At 44.9% G+C, this 25,787-nt stretch overlaps 1 protein-coding gene across 4 annotated transcripts in view; it reads right to left on the reverse strand.

Annotated features, from left to right (window-relative positions):
• The window catches only part of RASGRF2 (Ras protein specific guanine nucleotide releasing factor 2), a 231,173-nt gene that overhangs the window by 9,498 nt on the left and 195,888 nt on the right, over positions 1 to 25,787 (reverse strand). For all 4 annotated transcript variants that reach the window (XM_087862029.1, XM_045796370.2, XM_045796369.2 and 1 more), the window contains 5 exons: positions 14,853 to 14,965; positions 7,865 to 7,925; positions 7,466 to 7,569; positions 5,079 to 5,163; positions 1,931 to 2,128 (listed from right to left, as the gene is read on the reverse strand). In XM_087862029.1, coding sequence (XP_087718155.1) covers positions 1,931 to 2,128; positions 5,079 to 5,163; positions 7,466 to 7,569; positions 7,865 to 7,925; positions 14,853 to 14,965 — 561 coding nt within the window. The remainder of the gene's footprint in view (positions 1 to 1,930; positions 2,129 to 5,078; positions 5,164 to 7,465; positions 7,570 to 7,864; positions 7,926 to 14,852; positions 14,966 to 25,787) is intronic.

Genomic DNA, 25,787 nt, shown 5'->3' on the forward strand with positions numbered 1-25,787 from the left:
GGATAAACAGATGGCAAACCAGCATATGAAAAGATGTTTAACATCATTAGCCATTAGGAAAATGCAAATTAAAACAATAATGAGATATCAAAATGGCTAAAATAAAAAATAGTAATAACACGAAATGAGGGCAAGAATTTGGAAAAACTTGTTCACTCAAACTTTGCTGATACAAGTATAAAATGGTACAGCCACCCTGGAAAAGTATTTGACTGTTTCTTATAAAACTAAACACGCAATTACCATATGATCGAGCATTTGCACTCTTGGGCATTTATCCCAGAGAAACGAGAACTTACAGTCACACAAAACCTATGCGTGAATGTGTATAACAGCTTTATTTGTAACAGCCCCAAACTGAAAACAACCCAGATGTTCTTCAAGGGGTGAATGGTTAAAATGTCCTATATTTATACCATGAGTACTACTTAGCAATAAAAAGAAACGAAGTATTGATACATGAATGGATCTCAAGGGAATTTTTAAAAAGGCAATCTCCAAATGTCATACACCGTATGATTCCCTTTATATAATGTCCTCGAACTGATGAAATTTTATAGAGATGAGAAACAGATTTTTGGTTGCCAGGAGTTAGTGAGGGGCAGGGAGGAAGCAGCTATGATTATAAAGAGTGGCCGGAGGGATCCTGGTCATAGCACTGTGTTGTATCTTGACTGCAGGGGGAATAAAAATGCATAAAAGTAAATACACACAGGCCCAAATGAGTATATATGTAAAAGAGATCATCTGAATAAGGTTAGTGGATGTTACCAATGTTAACTTTGTGGTTGGGATATGTTTTCAGTTACACCATGGGTTACTGTGGGGGGCAGCAGGTGTAGGGTACAGGGGATTTCAATTATTTCTTCCAAACTGTATGTGCACTTACATGATCTCAACATAAAAAGTGTTTGTTTGTTTGTTTAAACAGTACTCACAAAAGCTGTGGTTTTTATTTGCAAGGTCAAGGCTTTGTTCACAAACAAAAGAATTTGCCTCTGGCACCAGGAGGACATGGAGGCATCTGGAAAATTCCCCCAACACCCTTTGAGAGGGCCAGGGTAGTTATCTACTAATGAAGAGTTAGCCTGCCCACCAGGGATCACCAAGGGCAGGGCAGCCTGTAGGAGAGGGGCCAGTGGGAGCCAATGAGGGCTAAAGGGGAGGTGAGGTCAGTTAAGCCCCCCTGTTCCTGGGCAGGCCAGGCAGACCACACATAAACCACGCATGGGCAATTCACGTGGCCTGCGCCCAGGGACCAACTAGCAGAAGACCGCAACAGGAGACCAGGGGGTGCACACGGCCTCCCAGAAGCCCAGAGGAACCTTCCCCAACACCCACCAGCACCCAGGGAAAAGGCCAGGAGAAAGGGCAGCGGGGAGATTGTGATTTCATTTGAATCTTGAAAATATCGAATGAAAATGATAGGTATGAACAAGCTAAGTTCAATTAAAAGAAAATTAAGAAAGTTTTCTGCACACCTAAGTCATTATGCCAAAACTTTACTACATAATAACCAAAAAAAAAAAAAAGTGAACATTGAGGCCCTGGGGCATTTATACGCTTACTTTGGGGAGAAAGAATGGATCCACGGGACATCGCTGTGTTCACTTGGAATCAACGTGCCTTCTCTAAATAATTTAGGAAACAACTCCTCCCGACTGTCAACCGCACCGTTTGAGGTTGTCCCCAAATATGTTATAATGAATGTTTGGGGTTGTATTTGCTTTTCTAAATTAACCAATTAGACATGCACATGAGTGGAATCAATTAAGTGGTAAGAATGCAGTAATTACCCATGTTGGCACCTTTCTTTGGCAACTGAGCTGCTCAATTCAGTTAATTATTTCCTGATTAGTAATATTTCACTTGGCTCTGGTCTCCCGGCCTCTCCTGTCAGCAGCGGGCTGTGTGGCACGCTGGGGCTCACCTGCTTGGACACCTTGGCCCAGGTTTTCTTCAGCCTGTAGATGGCACTTCTGTTTAAGGCTGAGGTGATCTCCAGCACGCCATTGTAGTTGTGCAGGCATCGGCAAATGTCCGCCACGGCCACCCACTTCTCTATCGCGTTGGCACGGGAGCTGACATCGGCATAATTCATTATCTGGGAGGCCACCAGGTTACTCATCTGAGACAACAGAAGAGCCAAGAAAGGCCAGCTAAGAGCCAAAGAAATGCATTCGGGCAAAACACCTGAATTACCCAGAGAAATGTCGGGAAAATAGGATGCCGAGGGACATGGAGATCAAATCCCACATTTAGATACCAACCTTCTGAACAGACTAAAGTGTGTAGTAATAATAATAACAACAAGAAACTAACGGGAACCTGTTCATCCTCAGAGTGAACAGAGGGATCGTTTGGAATCAACGTGTTGGGGGAACAGGCCATTTTTTTTCATCAGTAATTTTGATGAAGGAGTAATTTCCAGTAGTTATTGAGGAAATGGGAAAGAATGAGCTAACTCCTGAGGAATGGCAACTTTGCTGATGATGGGTTTCACTCCTTGGGGACTCTGCACATGCTCCTTCACCCTTGATGGGGGGGGGCAGGAAGCCCCAGTTACCACAAAAAAAGAAAACACATTTACCTCCAATCAAATCAAACTCTAACCTGATCTGCTCTCAAGCCAGACACATTTAAGGACAGGGGAAGAGAGAACATTTATTCCCACCAGAATGAACAGGTCCTACAGTTTCAGGGGTAAGTACTGTAATGCTATTAGTTGAAACCAAGAGAAAAAGAGGCAGCTGGCACAGCTGAACACTTAGAATACAGAGGGCACCTGGGTGGCTCAGTCGTTAAGCATCTGCCTTTGGCTCAGGTCATGATCCCAAGGTCCTGGGATCGAGCCCCACATCGGGCTCCCTGCTCAGCGGGAAGCCTGCTTCTCCCTCTCCCACTCCCCTGCTTGTGTTCCCTCTCTCACTGTCTCTCTCTCCGTCAAATAAATAAAATCTTTAAAAGAAAAAAAAAAGAATATAGAAAGGAAAAGGACAATCGAGGATTGATTACTAACAACGGGAATGCAAGGTCTGTAATTTTATATCCATACACGTAATCTGGTGAATGTACCCATTCTCTGACCATTCCATAGATATTGTAGATCTCACAGTGTCTCAGAATTATCATTGGACATATTCATTAAAAAAATATTTTGTACTGAGCACCTAGAGTGGACTAGGCATTCTTTTAGGTTCTGAGAACAGGAAAAAAAAATAAATCAGCATCCCTGACCTCAAGGCACTGAGCCTAGTTAGGTGGTAAGGTGAAGGGGGGCGGAGACAAACAAGCAAATACCACACTGTGAAAGGCAAAGCGAAGTCTGCATGGAGGGGTTTGGGGACATGGAGGTAGCAGGCGGCATCTGGCCTAGTAGAGAGGAGGCTTCCAGAAAGAGGTCATCCCTCAAGTAAGTCCTAAATGATGAGTAGGAGTTAGCCACTGCTGTCCATCAAAGGAGAAGAACGCTTGGAAAGGGACAGAGGTAGAAGGCATGGTGTAACAGAGGATCTGGCAGTCCTCTGAGGAGCACAGGGAAGACCCGAGAGAGACACAAATGCCTGGTAGGCAGGGCTCTTGTAGGCCATTTTGAGCAGCTGGGATTGTATCCTAAAGGTGAGAAGAAGCCACTGACAGAATTGTGTCATGAAAATGATATAAATAGATTGGTCTTTCAGAAAAGTTATTTCTGTGACACTCTGTGAAGAATGGATTGGGGGCAAGGAGATGATAGTGGGGACAGTGAGGTAGGAGGTCCTGGAGAAAAGGATGAAAGGTCAAATCAAGGTTATGGCAGTAGGAAAGAAGGGGGAAAGGAGGGGGAAAAGAAGGGTCTGGGACATATGCAGATTTAGGGCTCACTAATATATTGGAGAGTGAGGTGGGGTGAGTGACAGAGGAGTCAAAGATGACCTCTAGATTCTGTGTTTGGGTGAGTGAGTGTGCGGTCTGGGCCACTACGCGAGACTAAGAACATAGCATAAAATGAAGAAGTAGGCTTGGCAGGTCTGGGAGGTACGAACGATAAGCTCTATTTGCATCTGTCGAAGGCACAGCGCAACCAGCCATCCACGTGGAGACAGGAGGGTCTGGAACCTGGGATGGAACTTCTCGTTTGATTGTTCATTATATCCCAAGTGTATGTATGGCACAGACAATAGAAGCTTATTTCCTACAGCAGGGGCCCTGCTTCTCAGAGAGTAGCCTAGAGGGGTCATGTGTCCTGTCCCTTAGGCAGCAGTGGCCTGGATGCTCATGATGTGACAACATTCCCCAAGTATCCCCGTACTCCGCGGTACCCGGCATCTACACTGTTGTGTCGTATTGTGAGGCTGAGTGACTTACTAATCTACCTACAGGGATCCTCATAGTCTTTTTTCCTTTTTTAACATTATCATTATTCCTTTTATTGTCTTTTAGCAGAACTGGAAAGGAAGCCTTCCCGTTGCCTAGATAGCCCTGAAGATATTCCCACATATGTCGTTCTGCCAAAGGATGAAGATCGTTAGAACAAACCAATTAGGAGTTGGTGGGTATAAAAGCAACTCCGTCTTACTGCTGGAGAAAAGCAGAGCAGGGAGATGGACCGACAGCTGGTCACCATTGTGCACAGCTGCAGTAACACTGTAATTATGCTCAAAAGGGTCCCATCCAACCCTGGAACGCATATGTGCTGAATGTTCAGTAATAGTGAGGATGATTTGTACTAACCCAACCTTACTGTCGCCAGCACCACCAGGGACCAATGACACACGTGCCATTACAACTAGTCAATGTACGACCACGAAGTAATGATGATTGTGGTAACAATAATGGTAGCAATCTATGCATTATTAAGCACTTACCAGACTTGGGTACCATCAGAAGTGAATCTCTTATGTCCGGAAGTTAAATGGAAGTGATTACATCACTGTGAGCTCTTAGAGAAGACTTAAGCTTTTTTTTTTTTTTTTAATCTTTCTTCAGCTTTGCTTAAAAAGAGGGGGGCAGACTTGCTTTATTTTAGAGAAGGAGTCTTAAGACCCTGATACTCAACTTCTTATGACATGCCCAGTTTTATTTTTATGGTTACTCACATCATTGAAGTGTTGGCTGGTTTTCATAATGTAAGGTGTTCTTTCATTTTTATCCAGCTTCATCCACCCCTGCCCAAGAAATTCTCTGTAAGTTCAAAACAGAACAGAAAACCAATTAAGTTTTTTAAATGGCAGCTATGATCCTGAACAATGGGTATAAATATTATATACATTAAATTTGACCCTCTCAAATGAATTTTGGCTCATCTCCAGCATTTTACTACTTGATGCCAAAAAAGAAAAAGATTTTTCAATTTCCACCTTTCTCTTATAAATGTTTGAAATTTTGTCCTTATTAATAAGAATCACGATAAAGGCTTCTCTGAAACTGGGACACAATGACCAACACGTGAAGAATAAAGATGTTAAGTACTAACTCAGGAACCAAGACTATTTTCCCTGGATCAGCTTTAAAAAATTTTAAGCTTTGGCAGAAGGCCTGAAAAATCTATCACAACCAAAAATGTTAATCACGAACAACATGTATTCCTCTACTTTGCTCTGATATTCTCCAGGACGACATCAAATCATGGGTAGGGATTTTCCTTTGCTCTCCCCAGGGCCCAGAACAGGACACATCGTGAAGGCTGAACAAACACTGTTGTTACCACTTCATATGGGGAAGGCAGTTACAGTGGTAGGAGCTCAGCCTTCTGGAAGGTCTGTCTTCTGAATAACATCCCTGCTCCTTTACTTCACTCACGAGCAGCCCACCAGGTCACAGCAAGCAATGGCCAGGCAAGCTGGTGTCTACAGGAAGTATTTTGTATAGGCATGACAACAAACAACCTGAAATGAAATTACTCTGATACACTCTTAATCCAGAAGTGTTGAGTGAGTCCCTGCAAAAGGTTTTTTTGCTCCTCCAAGTTCCTGCAAGGCTGTTGGACGTAAAGGTGTGGCAGTTCCACACACAAAAATAATGGGTAGATATCCAAGCCAGTAGGGAGGAGAGGAGAGGAAGGGAGAGTCCCAGGCAGAGACCAACCGTGGGGGTTTGGCCTTTGCTTTTTCTCTTCCTTCACAGAGGTCAAGTTCATCTCTCCCACTGAATCCCCACTGCACTAGAGGGGAGTCAGGGAGTGGTGGGGAGAGGTACTATGGTGTCTTTTTTTTTTTCTTAGAGGGGGAGAGAGAGAGAGAGCGAAAGAGAGAGAGAGAGAGAAAGTGGGGGAGGGGCAGAGAGAGAAAGAGAGAGAATCTCAAGCAGGCTCCATGCCCTGTGCAGAGCCCGGAGCAAGGGTCAATCTCACGACCCCGAAATCATGACCTGAGCCAGAATCAAGAGTTGGGTGCTTAGCCGATGGAGTGCCTCCCAGGCATCCCATGGCACTGTGGTTTCTATCTCAAGTCTTCAAGAAGTCACTGGGTTCACCTGGATAGCCAATAGTCCACATTTCTTCCCCACCGACCTTATTCATTGGTAGAGACAGGGAGGGTGAGAAGATAGAACGCCTACAGAAAAGCCTGCAGGGGCATCTTCTGGCCCTGCCGCTTATGCCTCTCTGACGTAGCTGTGGCTCCGACCACCCACCGCCACGCCTGACCCTCATCATCGTGATGGCCTCTTCCCTACCTACGACATGCGTCACATTTGTATCTCTTGCCCAGTCCCTCCTTTACCCTCAACTCAGTCTTTGAGGATGTGGGCCAACAGTTGTCATTTATCCAAACAAAGGTCTGGCTTGTGGAGCTGTTTGCTGCAGTGGGAAGGGGCTAGTGGGCCCCCCATGCTCTACGTGAGGAGGTCGAAGCGGTGATACGGGCGCTCACCACGGGGCAGCTGTCGCGGCACAGGTCAGCTCCGCACACACCTGGGTAAAGCTCCATCTTGGGAATCTATCTACACTGTTGTAGAGTCTCAAGGCTCGGCAATACTTGTTGATTCATGGAAGCGGGTGAGTAATTGTAGCGGAATTTCCAGATTTCACCCATCATCAGTGCTTCTCCAAGTATAGTCTTAGATCACGCAGTCGTGTCTGGGATTCTCATGGAAAATGCCGTTTCCTGGGCCTCAAACCTATTAGAATCCGAATCTCTGAAGGGGATATTTAGGAATACACATTTTTAACAAGTTTCCCAAAGGATTTTAGGCACCACACGGTGTGAGAACCATGGTTGCAGCCATATTGAGGTTCCTATGATGTGAGGATGTGAGAGTACAAAGAAATTCACATTCTGTGAGAACCGCTGGTCATAAACACAACAGTGACCATCATGACAGTCCCCAGTGTTTCCAAATCGATACTTCTAACCTCAACTGGGACCAAAAGGCATTGAAGTCAGACCAAACCACCATAAGATTAAGGCTCACACCTCTGTGCACACACAAGCTCTAAGCCCGCAGGCCTGCCTGAGGGGCCGGCAGCGGTGAGGGCCGCACTCACTCATAGGGAATGCTTCTGAAGATGACGTGGTCCAGGAGGGTGATCTGCTCCGCCAGCTCCATGGCTGACAGGGTCTCAAAGCACTCAGCCTTCGCACAGTCTGTCTGCAAGAGAGGAAGGTGGGGATGAAACACACCGCGAGCAGGTGCCCGGCAGCACACGGCAGCTGCTCCAAGGACAACGTCCATCAGAGACTCTTGCTACGAAGAAAATGGCAGAGAGCTCAGAAACATCAGCCAACATTCACAGCATGGACCAACTGCTAAACCCCGAGTCGAATTTAGGTCATCACACAGTGCTTCATGGATACAACTGCGGTCAGTTACGGGCATAATACTGCTCGCCTCTGAGAAGTAGTTTGCACATAAGTCTGTGGGATGAGACTATGGCTGGACTTACCAGTTGAATTATATCTTCTAATTTTAGGTGGATGTCATCTTGATCATCTTGTGAAAGGGCCCTAAAAAAATAAAAAATAAAAAATCCTCCATGAAAAGAAAACAGACATGCCAGGGATGAGACGACCACATGCACTTTGGATTTCCCTGGCTGGGAGGCTGGAGGGTTTGGGTCCACCAGGCTGTGCCGCCAGCTGGAGGTTACAGAGACATGAGCTGCAGAAGAGAAGTCGAAGCAACAGAAAAATATCATCGAGAGCGCTGGCTTATCCCAGAGGGCCAACTTGTTACGTACAAGGTGGGACACGAAACACCCACCGTCAAAGCGAGCCTGGGGGGAGCCGGCGTGCTCTGTGCTGGTGAGAGGATACGAGCCATGAGTCTGGGCATCCCATAATACCATCGGTATTGATGGGCCCCATGCACATTCCTCCAGCCCCCACCCCGGCCCTCCCCTGTGACGGTGAGGCAGAAGATGCAGAGCCACCCCCTTCCTGTGCATATGTAGACCCATCAGCTCGGCGGGGGTCCTAGGGGGCAAGAATTTGAACAAGGCAAGGCAGAAGCCGGCAGGTAACTCTTCTCCCTTGATTCCCAGGCGGCCTTTCCTGAGACACATTTGGTGCTGTAGCTACACGCACAGCCAGTCAGCTCTCAGTGGTTTTTTGCAGTGATGAATGACTGAATAAACACATAAGTTAATTAATCCTGAAGTGGGTGCTGGTTTCAGAGTGGGAGTGATATTTCATGTCCAACAGAAGTTCAGAGTCCAGGAGAATGATGCTGATTATGTAACTTACCATCTGGGCCCTTGTAAGTTTTCCAAAATGAAGGCACCATCACATACTAAAGTCCTAACATGTTTCAATGGTCAGTCTGAAGCCTGTCTGCCGGAGGAAGGTAGTTTCCCAAGAATAATGGCGTGATGCTACGTGGTGCTCTGGACTGATGAAAACAAAACTACCCCCCCCTCAAAAATATGGACTCAACAGAGATGGCTCACTGTATACCCGCCACATGGCAGCCGTGCATGAGCCATCTGACATAAACTCTCAGAGCATAAAAAATCCCTTCAGAGTAAGCATTCTCATCTCCATTGTACAGGTGAGGAAACCGACGCTCAAAGGAACTAACGTGCCCCGGCTTCGGTCTGTTGAGCTGTCCTACCGCCCTCGCTTGTCTTAGGCAGGTGCACAAAGGCACCTCTTCAAAGATCCAGCACAGAACACATCCAAAAAAGTCCAGTCTCTTTCCTCTATCTTCCTCTTTTACAAAAGCTCTTGGCTGTTTACCAGGGAGAAGATTCCTTCTAGAGTAAAGGAGTGGCCGTCCTCTTGTTAGCAATGAGCCGTATCATTTGTGAGTGGAAAGAAAAACTCAGCATATGATAAAAGGTGGATTAAGGTGCGGAAAAAATAAGCAAATGCAAGTCTTTCTCCAAAGACTGTTAAATCACACATAGGATTACACATAGGGGATAAAAGTGACTCTGTCCCAAAGCTGATGTCATTCTTTCCAGGGTAGTCTAGGTTCCTGGAGAGAGCTCAGTGGCCACGTAACTATGTGTACCCATGGAAAAGATCTTTTCTTTCTTTCTCTTTCTTCTTCTTCTTCTTCTTTTTTTTTTTTTTTTTTTTTTTTTTTTTTTTTTATGAGGCTGGGCAATAGTTTTTCCTCGGAAAGAAGTGGTCAAGAAGTTAGTTAGCTTCTATCAAATGTTCCTTTCCTTGGTGATCTCACGCTAATGTTCCAAGATATGTTCTGGTCCTATTAAATTATCTAACGTTTTCTCTTTTCCCAAATGCCTGTTGATGTTTCTTAGGGCTTTGTGAGGTTTGTGGGACACCTTTTCGTGACCTGAACCCACTTCAGCTGCCCACCCATGAAGTCAGTCATTGTTTTGTTTTGTTTTTCCACTTTGTGGCATGCTAGGTGTCTGCCAAGGTCTCTGTCTACATTGATTCAGAAGCCAGCTAGTCAGACGACGTTGGAGAAGTGGTATTTTAGAAATACCAAAGTCTTGAGCAGAGGTTTTTAGTCACAAACAAGACAACAAACTACGTATGCCAATTAAGTTTCTTCATCATAAAGTAACCCCCGTGAGACTGTGTGAGACAGAAGTGGTTTATTCTTGGAAGCTTTCAGTTTCCCGTATAAACGTAATACATGTTTAAGTACATTTCATGTTGACATCGCACTGTTATACAGCTTGACTGCGATACAGCTCTAATGCCAGGGCTACGTTTAACTGCAGTGTGATATGTCTTTATCTCTCGCAACCACAACTTCTATTCACTAGGAGGTATGTTCACAAATTTTCCCAATGGGAAGGCCCCTCTACCTCTGGCCCCGTTCCAATGGAGGACAGACGTTCTCCTAGTCTTCTGACTGCCTTCGTGCTTTGAGGGACACGCCAGGCTACTGGGTTTCTCTCACATCTCCCAGCTGGCATGATCAGTTCAATGTCTGTGCATTTATAATGAAATGCCAAATAAAACATTCAAAAGGAAATGGGATTATTCAAGTTCTGCGACTGGAAAAGTCCTCTTTCAACAGTAGAAATCAGATAGGCTTAAAAACAGAGCCAAGAGCAATTGGCCTCTGTCCCCAGACTGGCCCACACTCTCTGGGCTGCCTGTTTGCTACGGAGACCGGCTGGCTTATGCCCATGGCGTGACTATCTCCGTCTCTGCTCCTCCTCACTTTGTGAATGGTTCAATCGCTTGTTGCTTCACCTGCTGGGACCTGCCAGACCACCTCTTCCTTCCTTCCCTTTCTTGGGCATGGCTTTGCCTCCTGCCAGGCTTACTTGAGCTCGTTGCTACCTATGCTCTGGCATATTTTTTAAAAAGTCAGATGTCCACAAATGCATGGAAAGCTTGAGTACTAAAATCTCCTGCTTTCGGTTGGAAATAATACCCTGTTTCCAAATTAAAAAATAAATGAACAGGGGCACCTGGGTGGCTCAGTCACTAATAAGCGTCTGCCTTCAGCTCAGGGCCTGATCCCAGGGTCCTGGGACTGAGCCCCACATTGGGCTCCGTGCTCCCCTGGGAGCCTGCTTCTTCCTCTCCCACTCCCCCAGCTTGTGTTCCCTCTCTCGCTGGCTGTCTCCCTCTCTATTAAATAAATAAATAAATAAAATCTTAAAAAAAAAAAAGAAAGAAATGAACAGAAACATCTTTATAATTTTCCACATAATTATTTCATATAATTATCATATAATTATTATAATTTTCATGTAATTATCAAATAATCCTTTTGATTTCTGTTTCTTTCTCATATACTCCATGACAATATTTTTTCAGAAAGAGATTTCATGAATGATGGCATTCCATCAGTGATGGTTATATCGAGGTCTTACTTCCTACTCTACTTTCTAATCATTCTGACATGATTTAAAAAGTATAAATATGTAAATATCATACATATAAACATAAGTAACTGTATGATAAGTTTTCAAAAACCCTGATAAATTAATGTATCATTTATTCCTCCTATAATCACAATCTTGTGTGCTGGGGCAGAGACCCTTAAGCTTAGTGCGGATGGAATGAATTACTTGGCAGGGGAACTTCAGTCAAAGGTCAGTAGTTTTCTTGCACCAGGATTTTTTTTCTCCTTTCCTTTCCTTTCCTTTCCTTTCCTTTCCTTTCCTTTCCTCTCTCTTTCTCTTTTTTCTTTCTCTCTTTTTTTTTTTTTTTTTGCACAATCTATTATACACTCACTTGTTGGGAAAATAAGTTAGTGCCTCTGAGACCCAGCTGACCCACCTGGGACTCAGGGTCTGGCTGTTTGCTCAGCTAATGGGCTGGTGACCCCACTGGTATCTGTCTGCTTTAGTTGATATGCTCAGGGCTAAACAAAGACTTTTGTTTGTCTTGGCCTCATGGGAAGAAAGATGGTCAGAGGTAGGAGAATGGATGGCGTAATATCTATTCCTTGCTTGGCTCTGTGGGTGAATTTTGAATTGTTACGGTGAAAGATGTAGAACCAGGAGCCAAAGGAGCTATTTTCACAAGAGAGCGAGACTCTGGGTTGAGTGAGGCTGCTCTGGGGCCCACGGGGAGCAGGGACAGAGCGGGTGGTATCTTTGTCAGCTTTTTGATAAGGAAATGTGGCTTTAGAGGACTGTCAGACAGCATTCTTGACAGAAACAATGGCGGCACCGATAAGGTCTCTCCCTCAAGTGGTGTCTGGCAGTGAACTTGAATAAAGATGCTGAGGAAGAAAAGTGACTGGGTTTGTTCCTGAGCACACATTTCTTGGGACTTTTGGGATCACTTTGGGAAGACTTTGCAAGGGATCAGAATTGTGGGTGGTCACCTGAGGGCATCCCGTCAGTAGAACTGCTTTTTTGTTTTGCTTTTTACTTCTTTTTTTCTTTTACAAAATAGCAAGTGGGTTAGGACTATAGTTTCAACTATATTGAGATATAATTCCCATGTCAAATAATTCATTGAAGTGAACATTTGAATGATTTTTTATTCCATTCATGTCTTTGTGCAATATTAAATTGGTTTTTAATGTTATTATAATCTCTTTTGTATAGACAAAGTGATGAAGCCTAAGGAAAGTTGAGTTTGACTGAGACCTAGCTTGGTTTTACTCGCGCCATATTGCCTTCATGGAAGAAACTATTTTTCCTAAGAGCTACTGTTTGAGCTAATAATCATAATCATAATCATAATAAGTGTACCAGTAAAACAAGTGCTACTTATGTTTCAGGCATTGTGTTAACTTCTTTGTACATATTATGTCATGTAATCGTCAAAACAACTTAATAGTAGGGACTACTAGCCTCATTTTATAAATGAGGGAACTGACGTTTAGACTGTTTAAGAAAGTTGACAGCCATAAGTGGCTGAACCAAGATTACACCTGTGAATCCTGCAAAAGTTAGAATCAGACCCTGCTCCATGTCATGCTCCCAGCTGTACCATCTACTAAAATTTCTATTTCTTTTTGATCCCACACCTCCAATTCTCAGGTCATTTATTCAACAAAAAGAATTTGTGCATCTTAAGCCTGATAAATAATAAAGGCCTGGAATGGTAAATAGGATTCATCTTAACGGCCAACTCCAATTAATGACGTGCCAGTTAAGGGAGTTCTGAGCTCACCACTAGTGTGGGCAGAAAGCCCTTAGGATTGATTGGTAATGTCTGGCATGGGTGTTGTGAGGGGATGGGCAACATGGGGTTTCATATTTGCTAATCCCAAGAGTCTTTCCCAGTCTGAACACCCTCGCTTCCCTGACGGCTGTCCAGTCAAATGTCCCTGGGGACACAAACTTCTAGAAAGTATTCAGATTCCTAGAGTTGCCCTAATAAAGTACCACAAACTAGGTGGCTTAAAACAACAGAGATTTATTGTCTTAGAATTCTGGAGGCTAGAAGTCCAAGATCAAGGTGTTGGCAGGGCCACATTCCCTCTTGAAACCTGTAGAGAAATCTGCCTCATCTAACTTTTAGTGGTTTTCAAGCAAATGGCATTCCTCGCCTTGCAGCTGCCTCACTCCAATCTCTGCTCCATCTTCCCATGACCATCTTCTACATCTCTATCTTCCCAGGACCACCTTCTGTGCCTTTGTCTTCCCAGGACCACCTTCTGTGCCTCTGTCTTCCCAGGACCACCTTCTGTGCCTCTGTCTTCCCAGGACCATCTCTATGTCTCTATTTTCCCATGGCCATCTTCTCATAAGGACACCAGTTATATTGGATTAGGGGTCCATGCTACTCCAGTATGACCTCATCTTAATTAATTACATCTGCAATGGCCCTATTTCCAAATAAGATCACATTTTGAGGTACTTAGGGTTAGAACATCAACATATCTGTTTTGGGGCGACACATTCCACCCGCAAGAGCCCCTAAACCAAAGAAAGGTCTGGTGGTGGGAGCTTGAACTGATGGTACTAAGAATGACTTATGAGCCAACTGCTAAAATGTTACAGACCAAAATCCAGCATCTCTGAGTTAAAGAGTGACTTCCAAAAACATGGTAGACTGAGCTAAGATGGACTCCCCTCTACACACAAAATTCTGGATAACAAAGAAACAATATAGTCAAGCTTAGAAGAAAGGAAGGACTCTTTCCAGAGATTACAAATGAAGATGGAACTAGAAACCAAAATGGTAAAGGGCTACCAGGTCTAGCAGGTAGATGCTGGGCTTCCCATCCCTAAGCAGGGACAAATGACATGGCCAGGAGTCAGGGGAAAAGCTGTAACTGAAATGTCTGCACAACACCACTGATGGCTGTCCTCCTCCTGCAGAGCAGATGAGAAAAAAAATCCACCCATCAGTTCAAGCAACCATAGGAAAGTTTGTTACCTGCTTGGATGCTGGGTGTAATGACAGCCACAAAGAGTCTCTCGTGGGAAACCCAAAGTTCAAGCTTTTATCACACCCATGAGCTTTTATACAACCTACATGATGTGAGAATCCCATGATGTGAGAAGTTGTTAGTGAAACTGGTCTAGGATAGGTGAAACAAGCCAGAGACACACGTAACTGCTATATGGTGCACATCCACAAGCCGGGGGCACAGGACTCACGCAGAAATGCTACCATCCTGCTCACAGACATGAGCTTATGATCAACAACTAGACCCGACGGCAGGAAAACCGCATGTCTCTGCAGTGCCTGCTGGGCTCGCAGGACAGGATCCTCAAGGCATCCTCCTTTTCATTTCTGGTTCTGCAGGAAGCCACTGTCGCCCACACAGACAGGAGGCCCACACAGACAGGAGGCCCACACAGGCACACCACACAAGCCACGTCGCCCAGGCCAAGTCTTCCCGAGGCAGCAGACACCAACATGCCCCCGGGAAAGAGAAGATGAAACGTCACGCTTTGTGGTGACAGCAGACTCCTTGCTGCCCCCAGGAGTCTAAGATACATCTTCCTGGTCTGATAGGATCTTATTTTCTAGAACATTGCTCCAATCACCCAATGGCATTAGGAGGCCCCTGTAACTGCATTTTACCTCAGGATATTCGCCGTGGCTTTCCTTTCCTGGGGAAGAAGGTCTGGGTCTCGCAAAACTTCTTCTAGCAAATTGAGGACATTCATCTTTAGTTCGTTGTTGAGTTCAAAATCCTATAAAATAAAATGCATCTTGTAAAATTTTAGTCGTGAAGGTTTTAGCTCCATGACACATGACACCATTTCTCATGATAAATTCTCTAGAAGCTATGTATGGAAATTAAAATGTACGGACCCTAGGACTGCACTCCCGGCCAGAGATCCTGAGTTCATTGGTTTGGGATGGGGTCCTATTATTGGTATTTCTGACAGGCTCCCCAGGGAGTGGGAATTCCTCAAAGATACAGGCGCTTCCCTTAGCCTGAACCACTGTGCCTCCTCCCCATGTTTACTTCTACTCATCTTTCATGTCTAGGAGGTGATAAACATTCTCTCAGGAGCTTCTTTATTCAATCCAATGGGATCAAGGGCTTTGCTTTGATGCTCCCATGGTGCTCCCTACCATAACCTGCTGTATTGTAAAGGCTGAAATAATGGTCTGGTTTCCCACTGGACCATGTATCAGATCAGTAACCGGGGCATAGCAATAGCTAAAAGAAAAAAAAAATCTGTTGCAAGAATAAAATCTGTCATTCGGGCAGTGACTTGAATTAAGAACTTCAAAACAGAGATGCTAAGGGCTAAAGAATAGACAACACTCGCAGACTAATGATGAGCAAGCCTAGGAGTGGGACTGAAGGGGCGCCCGCTGGGCAAAGCTGGGGCAAGATGAGCATCAAAACGGATAATGAGAGTGATAAGTATTAACCAACTGAATCAAAACAACCTGTAAATCCCTACCGATGTTCACAAAGACATAAGAGGTAAATACAGAAAGAGGGTGGAAGAGAAACTCTTCTTTACAGTAGAATTCCAACTAATAAATGCAAAGAAATAAAAGAGGAAAATCACCATTTGACCAAAGCAGTAATAACTGATCAGGCAACTGAGCGGATGCTGAAATTTATTGGGAAACAGAATTAGTGGTGTCAGAGTCCCCTACTGCCCCTGCAAGAAACGATTTGTTAATTACAGAGAGACTCTGGCAGACATGACCGCCACAAAGTGATCAGTTACCATCACCAACAGTGGAACAAACCCACATAGGGTACCTCCTCGTGTGATAACTCTGAAAATCACCGTCTTCCCCCCCCCCAAATGCATAATCTCACATTTGCACTGCGAGGAAGATTGTGCTCTTCAAAAGTGTGAATGCATTGGCAGACAAAGAAGAATGGGAACTGTCCCTTTTTAAAGGACACCGAAGGGCCCACGCCTACATGCAACATGTGAATCTGGATTAGATCCGAGATCAAGGGAAAAATGATAGAAAGGCATCACTGGGACAACTGGCAAAAGTCAAGCCAGGACGATGTATTAGCTGAGGATATTATCAGTGTTAAATTGTCCTGAATTTGATCATTTTACTGAGGCTGTTTAAGAGCAGGTCCTTGTTTGGGAGGGCAGAAAGGAGGCAGAAAGAGAGAACACAAGTACGGTGAGCACGTTATCATGAGTGACCGTAGATGGGTATCAGCGTTCGTTGTTTTATTCTGGCATTTTCTCTCGATGTGAAATGTTTAAAGGTAAAAAGTTGAAAAAAGAAGTAAAAAGGTAACATCGTGTCTCTTGCACTCTTTTATTGAATGCATTCGTATGATACACCGACAGGCAGCGTGCTGGGATAGTAAGGTTTTCAGAGACTATCTGCCCGCTAAGTTCTGCTTTCAAGGTCCTGACTGTGATAGACTATCTTTCTATATAGAGCGTGAATGTGTATTTTCCCTCCCTATGCGAAGCGACTTGTTATAACTACATTTTAACTTTAAGGAAAGTAATTTTGAAGCCCTGACATTCTGAACTCTTTTAAATGATTAGAGAAAACATTGCTAATTAGAATGAATCCAGTAAAAAGAAAACAGCACACATTTCCTATTTTAGTAAATCAGGGGCAAAAAGGTCCATAATTTCATAAATTGCAGACAATGCGACAGTCTGCCCTAATTTGAGTTGGATATTTTTGTGCCTCAGTTCGGTGAAGAACTGTATAACAATTTTTTCTCAATATTTCATTTTTACTGCTTGACAATCAGTACCATTTCTTGGGAACAGGAGACACCTGGGGCTGGGGCAACGCGGAGGTTAATATCTCTTAGTATTCTCAGGCTTTTCAGCTGATGTGTTTTCCTAAAATTTCATCTATTTATTGTCCAACAGCTTCTTGGCTATTGGTTTCCCTTTTAAAATGTATGCAAGTAGGGGCGCCTGGGTGGCTCAGTCGGTTAACTGTCTGCTTTCGTCCCAGGGTCCTGGGATCAAGTCCTGCATCAGGCTCCCTGCCCAATGGGAAGTCTGCTTCTCCCGCTACCCCTTCCTCCTGCTCGTGTGCTCTCTGTCAAATAAATAAATAAAATCTTTAAAAAAATGTATGCAAGGAAAAGAGAGTAATATCTTGCTACTGTGTTTTATTTGTGTATCCCTGCCCCCATTTCAAGGCGAAGGGAATATTTGTAAACAGCTAATATCCTCCCTAACGTCAATCCCTGAGCGCTACCAAAGGATTTCTCAGCCGTCAGGAGCCTGTTTCCTTAATGAATATCGGTGTTGATTGGGGATACGATAGTGTCCTCTGTAGCTCTATCAGTCTCTAATGACGCACATCATGGGCTGATCGTAAGTACTTCAGTGTGAAGGACATCAGGCCAGTGTTTGGCCCTTGCTGAGGGATAATTAGCAGTTTCATCAACAAGCTCCACTGAGTACCTACTGTGCCCCACCCTGGGCTCCACAGAGGAAACAGTTCTGAGACCCCAGGAAGGCAAGATGTGTGAAAGGTCTTGTTAAGGAAAATAAAGTATCATTTTATTATTCTGAGCTCTGGAAAGACTAGCCTGAGAGAGCCCTTTGAAAACTTGGTGGAATCTGACCACACACTCTTGGAGGCAAGATGAAGATTATCGGTGAACATTCGCTCTGCCGATTTGTAGCTGGTGTAAAGCATATTATCCACTGATGGCCGAGTATGAAATGTAAGAGTTCTCATGCATAGTCTCCCCTGACATTTGCACAGGTTTTTCCCATGTTCAACGTGACCTGCTGCACACGATTTCAGTTGTCGCTTGGCTGACCCAGGAGCAGACATGGCAGGAAACTACGATCTTGTGTCATATAAGGGCCACGGAGGCTGAAGGGATGTGATCATATGGCTGAGACGAGACATGGAAGGAGGTACCAGCAAGCGGACAAAAATACAGGGGGTCCATCTGACTCTGGTAACCTGCGCTTGTATCTGCCAATATGCCCACGAATCACCACGGATCCTTCTTCTTTCTCTTCTTCTTCTTCTTTTTTTTTTTTTTTTTTAAGATTTTATTTATTTGAGAGAGAGAGCGAAGTGAGAAAGGGAGAAGGGAGGCAGACTCCCAGTTGAGCAGGGAGCCCGATGCAGCGCTCGATCCCAGGACCCTGAGATCATGACCTGAGCCAAAGGCAGACGCTTAACCGACTGAGTCGCCCAGGTGCCCCTCACCACAGATTCTAATGTGGTAGGTCTGGAACAGCGATACTTTTTTCTTTTTAATTATGTTCAACAACCCAACATATAATACATCATTAGTTTTCGATGTAGTGTTCAACGATTCATTAGTTGCGTATAACACTCAGACCCAGTGCTCTCACCACACGTGCCCTCCTTAATACCCATCACTCTGTTACCCCATTCCCCATCCCCCTCCCTTCTGTAACCCTCAGTTTGTTTCCAGGAGTCCAGAGTCTGGGATACTTTTCTAATGAGCTCCTGGGTGATCCTGATTACACTTTCAGTAGGAAGACTTTGCCATTGTTTATTTTTTTAAATTCATGCAAAAGCAACTCCTTAAAAACTGCCTTAAAAAAAAATCCTGAATCCTCTGATGTTATACCTAGAATGTAAAATTTTCTTTTTTACCAATGCATGTAAATGCAGAATTGGCCGTTTGAAAGTCCCTGTTCAAAACCTAATAGCTACTACTTCAATAGAAATCTGGAGCAGCTAAAAGGCACTTGCCCCATTTAAATCCAAAGGTAGATTATTCATAATAAGTCTGCCTGACAGCCATTTTTAAATTATCTGGAATCTAATTTTGTGTCGCATTTCCCCAGGCCCTGCAATGGGAAATGACACTCCTCGGTTGGAGGAAGAACACCGGCTCCTTCTCGCAGGCAGCAATCGGCGCGCCCACGAGATGGCGCTCCCGGGTCATCCGGCTCTGCGGGAGTCCGCACCGCCTTTGCGCTGGGACCTGGCGGGCGGCCGGGCGCACAGCCAGCCGGGCCCTGCGCGAGGAAGCTGCCTGCTGTCGGTGATCCCAGGCCCCAGATCAGCAAGCCCTGCGCGTCCAGCAGCACCTGAGGCAGTCACCGAAGCTATCCCAGCAACAGCTTACGTAGGTTAGTTTTTGTGTCCCCATGTTTGAAGCGGAGATGAGGAGACACAAGATCAGAAAGAAGAAACCATCCTGCTTCCAAAGGTGGAGAGCCGGAAGATGTGAGGCTTTTACATTCCAGTCTCTAAAAAGGAGATCTTCTTATTCCTTCAACAGGTCCTGAGCACCTCAGTTGATGACGTCTCCGGGGGAAGGCAGAGCAGAGGACAGCAGGGTGGGCGATGGGCAGATGAAGGAAACATTATTAACCCCTGCAGCCGGGGGAGAGGGGTCTGCAGCGGGAAGAGCGTGGCCCTGCCAGGCTGAGTCGGAGGAGAGGTTCTGGGCCTGCAAATGCAGCTCCGGGAACCCCTGCAAAGAGGGGACAGCTCAGGCAGACTATCAGGGAACACGGCAAATGCTCAGGGACAAGAGCTAACCAGCCAATGATGTCAGATCCTCCTCAAGAGATAAGCTAGGGTGAGAGGAGCTAATTCTACCAAGCTTTTATGGACTCTACTCCAACACATTCATAAATGATTAGAAAGTCAGTATTTCCCCCAGGTTAATGAGCAATTCCTGGGGTCATTATCGTAACTAAGACTTGGTGAGAGTTTGCCACATGCTCGATACTTTAATCACTTTCATCTAATTTAATACAGTTACAATCATTATTATTCCCATTTTACAGATAAGCAAGTCAAGGCACAGAGAATCGAAGTATCTGGTTCAAAGTCACACACATGGCAAGTGGCAAACTCGGGACGTGACCCTAGGCAGTGTCCGTGGAAAACCTGAGTTTCCAACTGCTAACACCACAGACTCTCCAAAAACAGTGGCTCTCAGTGAACTAGGGCTGGTGCCTTGGGCTGAAACACATTAGCAGACAGCTGGTTGCTGTTATGAGTCTGGAACTATTTCCCACCTACACCAACACCCTTCTGAGACGGAGATCTTGAAACTCATGTTTGTATTAATCAGACTAGATCATACAACAGAAAAATAATCTGTGACACAATAAATGAGATTCTCCAGGACGCAGAGACTAAATCCCCGCTGACGGCTGAGGCATGCTGGCGATTACAGACACTCTTTCAGGAGAGCAGGGTAATAATTAGTAATACACCATGCCTGGCCAAGGGAACTCTAGGACATTGGGAAATCTGATTCAATAAACACAGTTTGAGGGTAAAGAGAATTATGAGAATAATTTTCTCACTGTAATCAGTACAGTGTATTCCAAACCGTGGCCAGAGTTTTTAAAAGGAAAGTAGAAATACTGCAGAATGGAGCAAAACCACATACATAATTTTAAAACCTGGGACAGTGGGCTCATAAAGAAGGGGCTTAGGATGTGTTAGGGTCAAAAATAAGAGCCTGGGGTTTGACAATGGTTTTCAAGAAAATGAAAAGCACGCTACTGTTTTCTGTTTTCTTTGACCATAGAAGATGAAGAATTTATTTTGCATTGTGGTGTGGATTTAGGTTAGATCTGGGCCATTTTGTCAACTGGGAAACTGCTGCAAAGATGCTGAGTGATCTTCCCAAAATCTATGCAAAGCAAGGTTGAGGATACACGTTTCTGGATTCCTCGTTTTAATGAACCAGAGATAAGAAGCCTCTACACCAGTGTGGTTTTCAGTTCTCTTGAGGAGGGGAGACTTCATTCAGAACTTACATGTTGAAACCTGATCCCTGGGCAGACTGTGCGGGCTAACAGCTGGCAAGGGAGACCCTGCACAACAGCTGTTTGGCCTCGTCCACATGCCACCATGCCTGGTCGGCCTGCCTTCTTGCCACTTCTGGGCAACCTTGACTCTGAATCACAGTTTGTCACTGGAAAAGTGAAAGGCAGGGTTTTCCAGCATTTCCCATCACCTAACTACAAAGATATTTTAAAAGCCTCTTTGTTTGCCCTACAAAAGGAACAACCTATTCAAAAACAAGCAAACAAACAAAACATAAGGAAGGGCATTACCTTTGGAATAAAACCCGACAAAGCAACTCCACAGTAATTCCAAACTTTCCAATACCTGTTCAACACTTAGTCATAAGGTTCTAGAATCTCCAAAGAGGAAGAGAATATATAGGAAATGTGTAACTGACCAGCATGTAGCAGCTTATGCACCAGGAAGAGGTGGAAAACCCCAAATAATTAAGCCCCAAATTTGGTAAGCACAGGTAGTCCTTGTGGGGGCTCAAATATCTGTCGAATGAGTGGACAAAAGTTCTAGGGAGGATACTTGACTTTGAGATGTGTGGTAATACGTTACCTAATTCTTCTTAAACTGGTGTTTGGGGAAATTATTTTAGCAGATGTGAGGTGGGAGGCTACTAGAGGAAGGCACAATGCAAAATGTGGAAGATATGTTAGAACAAAAATAACTGGGGGGAGGCAAATGGCAATGAATGACACCAACTCAGTGAGAAGGAAGAAACCATGCAGAAAATAATTTATCTGACCATTTTCTAACAAACCATTCTGCATTTGAATGACTCGCTAAAATCCAGCCTTTAGACCTGAACGGCTGCGCTTAGAAGAACTTTAAATACTGCCCACAACCTGGAAATCACGTAACTCCCAGGCTTACATCTTTACGTCTCAAAAGAGAATCAGTTAATTTAAAAGGCATTTATCAGAAGAAGGAAAAATTTTCCAGATGCTATGTTTTCCAGTGGTTTCTAGAGAGCTGGTTAATTGACAACAGATTGTAGCTTTCAAGACAATGACAAAGATTGGAGAGGGAAAAAAAAAAACAGTTTGGAAAGGCCTGCTTTTAATACTGATTTTTAAAATTTCTTAATTATTGCCACATGCCAACAAAATTATCATTGGCTTTAACTTGAGAATAAGTCTTTTTTTTTTTTTTTAAAGATTTTATTTATTTATTCGACAGAGGTAGAGACAGCCAGCGAGAGAGGGAACACAAGCAGGGGGAGTGGGAGAGGAAGAAGCAGGCTCCTAGCGGAGGAGCCTGATGTGGGGCTCGAACCCAGAACACCAGGATCACGCCCTGAGCTGAAGGCAGACGCTTAACCGCTGTGCCACCCAGGCGCCCCCATAACTTGAGAATAAGTCTTAGTAGAGAGTGGTCTGTAAGTTATAATTTGTTCTCCATGCCCTGACCCATAAAAGGGAAAAAGACTGGTAAAGAAAGCTGGTAGGCAAACTTCATCCCCTTCCCCATGAAGAAGATAGACTCAGAGTCAGGAATGAGGCAGAAGTACAACCTGTGACATTCATCCAGGAAGACACTTCATTATGCAAAGACATTAAGAGATAAAGGTCGGTGGCATCTGGATGCAGAATGAGCAGGAGACAAGCAGGAGGAAAAGGACAGCAGGTAGGCGACACTTAAGACCTGAACAAAGGGACCCCTGGGTGGCTCAGTCGCTTAAGTGTCTGCCACCTGAACCTGCCAGTTCAGGTCATGATCCAGGGTCCTGGGATCAAGTCCTGTATTGGGCTCTCTGCTCAGTGGGGAGCTTGCTTCTCCCTCTGCCTCCCACGCCCCCTGCTTGTGCTCTCTCTCTCTCTCTCTGACAAATAAATAACAACAACAACAACAACAACAAAACGGAACAAACCGGTTAATGCCCCAGTGCTGAGCTGGCTCCTTGGAGTCCAGGGGGACAGAGTCCTGGGGGACAGGGGTGCTGGTCCAGAGAAGGGCCCGAGGACTCAGTCCTGTGTGCCACAGGCTCCAGCAATACCTCCTAGGTGCACAAGTGATTATGGGCATGTAGAATGCAAGCTGAAAGAAGGAAGAAGCTACTGATGTACATAAAATCCCATATGGTGTTGCTCAGTGTTTTCTGTCCACGAAACCCAGCCACAGAAGGTTAAAGAATCCCGCTGGTTCTACAGAGAAAGCTAAATTTCTGTCTTGGCAACAATGGGAACTGAAAATAAGTTCCATTTAACACACTGGTTTCCTAAACTCTTAATTCTGTTTCACACAGACTTAAATAAATCCTGTTGTTAATTTCTCACCAAGTTTTCTTTTCTTATTTTTAAAGACGTGCATGGAAAGCTTGAGGAGAGTTTAAAGGATAACAATAGGAATGTATAAAAGATAAGAAACATCTTTGGTAAGTAGTTAAAGGAAGTAGGCTCTTCTTACTTGGTTGTTTGCCTGGACCACAGAAAAAAAGAGAAAATGAAAATCTATCTTCAGGATTAAGAAGAAAGAAGAAGAAAATCCATAGTTATCAGATAATAGTTTCTGATTTTATATTTTATATTTTCTAGAGGACTCTGACAAATGATTCATTTGTGCATAAGAACCCCTTACAGAGTATTTTGCCAGTTTCGTGAATGAGGAGGGTGGTAAGCTACATGGGAATCTAGACTAGAATTCAGGTTTCCAGACTTCTCTCCTCACCTGAGTCGTTTTTGACCCAGGAACTCAAGGGAAATGTGATGCCCGGGGCAGTCTGTTCTGAGGGAAGGAGGACAGGACAGATTTTAATAAAATACTACAGCAGGATCGAATACAATAGTGATGAAAATAAGTACCAGCCTACGTACCCAGGAATCAGGAGGATCCAAAAGGAACTTAAGCAGCTGGCCTAATTAAATAGAGCATTCTCTGCCTCACTTTGGCTGCCTTCGTGGGAAATCTGAGTCTGGGAACAAACACTGGTTTGTACCTGGTGGATATTTGGGATTTCTCAGCCTGGACATGGAGACGTCAATAGGAAATGGTATGGACAACTAGAAGTGAATGGGCGCTAACTAGTAAAGATGAGACTAACATAAAAAAGTGTGTCGCCCATTGACTGTCTTCCCATTCAGTGCCTTTATACAACGATTTGCAAGGCTAAAGCAGGAGACAATGAATCTGTCATTAAACAAATAGTTCATAGCTGCCAGCTTCTCACATTGCAACTCAGTTCTCTTCTTGTTCCCGGCATCCCGATCCACACCCACTGGCAGGGGACAGGAGGCTCACTGTACTTTGGGGCTGCTGAGCAGGGGGAAAGCATCCTCGTCCACCTGTTAGGGGGAAGTCTGGGGTCTCCTGACCTCTCACCGTAGACAGCACTGGCTCCATCTCCTGCCATGGCCCGCGCTGGGGAGGCTGGCTTGCGGAGCCTATTAATCACCGTCCAAGAGCAGGAGGGGCCACCCCAGTTGTCAGAAGGGAGGCAGTAGAGCCAAGCACATCCTTTGTTTAAGGGACACAGAACAGACTCTGGGACAAAAGTAACTTTTTTAAGGAAAGATTTAGAAATAGCAAAAGCATAATCAGTGGTAGCATATGATTTTCTTGCCCTTTTGAGTCAGAAGTGGCTTTGTATAGTTTGCGTTCAACCTGTCTGCACCCTAAGAGTTGGCCGGCGAGATCAGCGGTTCGAGCATGCTCTGGGCAGCCGGCAGCCTGGGGCGGGGGGGGGCAACCTGCTTCTGCCACCTGCTCTCTGTGTCATTTCAGGCAGATTATTTCATCTCCCAAGGCTTCAATTTCCCCATCTGTCAAGCTGGGATAATAACAATATCTACCTTCCCTCCCTTAAAAGGCTGAAGTGGGGGGTAAATGACTTAATATTTGAAAACTCCTTAGAACAGGGCCTGACACAAGAGTAAACGATACAGATTTTGTTAGTTAAAAAAAAAAAAAAAAACAACCAGAAACATTGGAAGTCTTGTCATTCAGAATTCACCCTCATACAGGAAGCTGCCTTCTAAGTGGGGCATTATGTTTTCAAGTTGCCTATAAAAGACCTTGTGCCCTGTATCATAATGAGGACAGCCTCAAACCCCAGACTGGTGCAGAGGTCACGTCTATGGAATGCAATGGCACGTCCTCCTAGCTCAGTGCCGGCTACACGTCTTCCCGGGAGTGGACATCGGGAGATCTCATTGAGCTGTGGGAAGGACTTGGGGAACAGTGGTTTGTAAAGTCCTGGGCATTTTCGGGGACAGGAAGCACCCACACCGTGCAGACAGCGGTGTGGCCCAGGGGGCCATTCTTTCTCCGCAAAGAGCTCAAAGATCAGGCATCTGCCCTCTGAAGACAGCCTTGAGAGTGGGAAGAAGAGCCGTGCCTCAAGAGCAGAAACTGAGCAGCAAGTGTGGATGGGAGGGTCCCCCAGGGCTGGCCGGAGCAGGTGGAGGTGGGGAGGGGCTGAGCCCGAGGGCAGGACAGAGCTGCTAGGCGGCTGAGGGCTCTCAGCAGGGGCGACAGGAGCTGCCCAGGCAAGTGGCTGGATCTTACTTACACATTTCATTCTCCCACCCACACTGAAGTCTGTGCTAGGCTCATCCTTGGCCAACCTCCGTTGCAGATTTGGAACAAAGAATAAATCTGAACTTAGTGCTCTAATTTGATGCTAGATTTAGTGTCTTACTAAGCAATGCCAAAAAATTTAAAAATTAAAAAAGGGCCCCCTGTCATCTGTCGAAATAACTAACAGAAGAGACGAACTACATAAACTCTCATTCTAGGACACCCGGATCCCTGAGGTCTTTGAACACATGAAGTCCCTGC

Source organism: Ursus americanus, chromosome 5, assembly GCF_024610735.1.
Source record: "Ursus americanus isolate L20-20 chromosome 5, mUrsAme1.1.p, whole genome shotgun sequence".
Lineage (NCBI taxonomy): Eukaryota > Metazoa > Chordata > Mammalia > Carnivora > Ursidae > Ursus > Ursus americanus.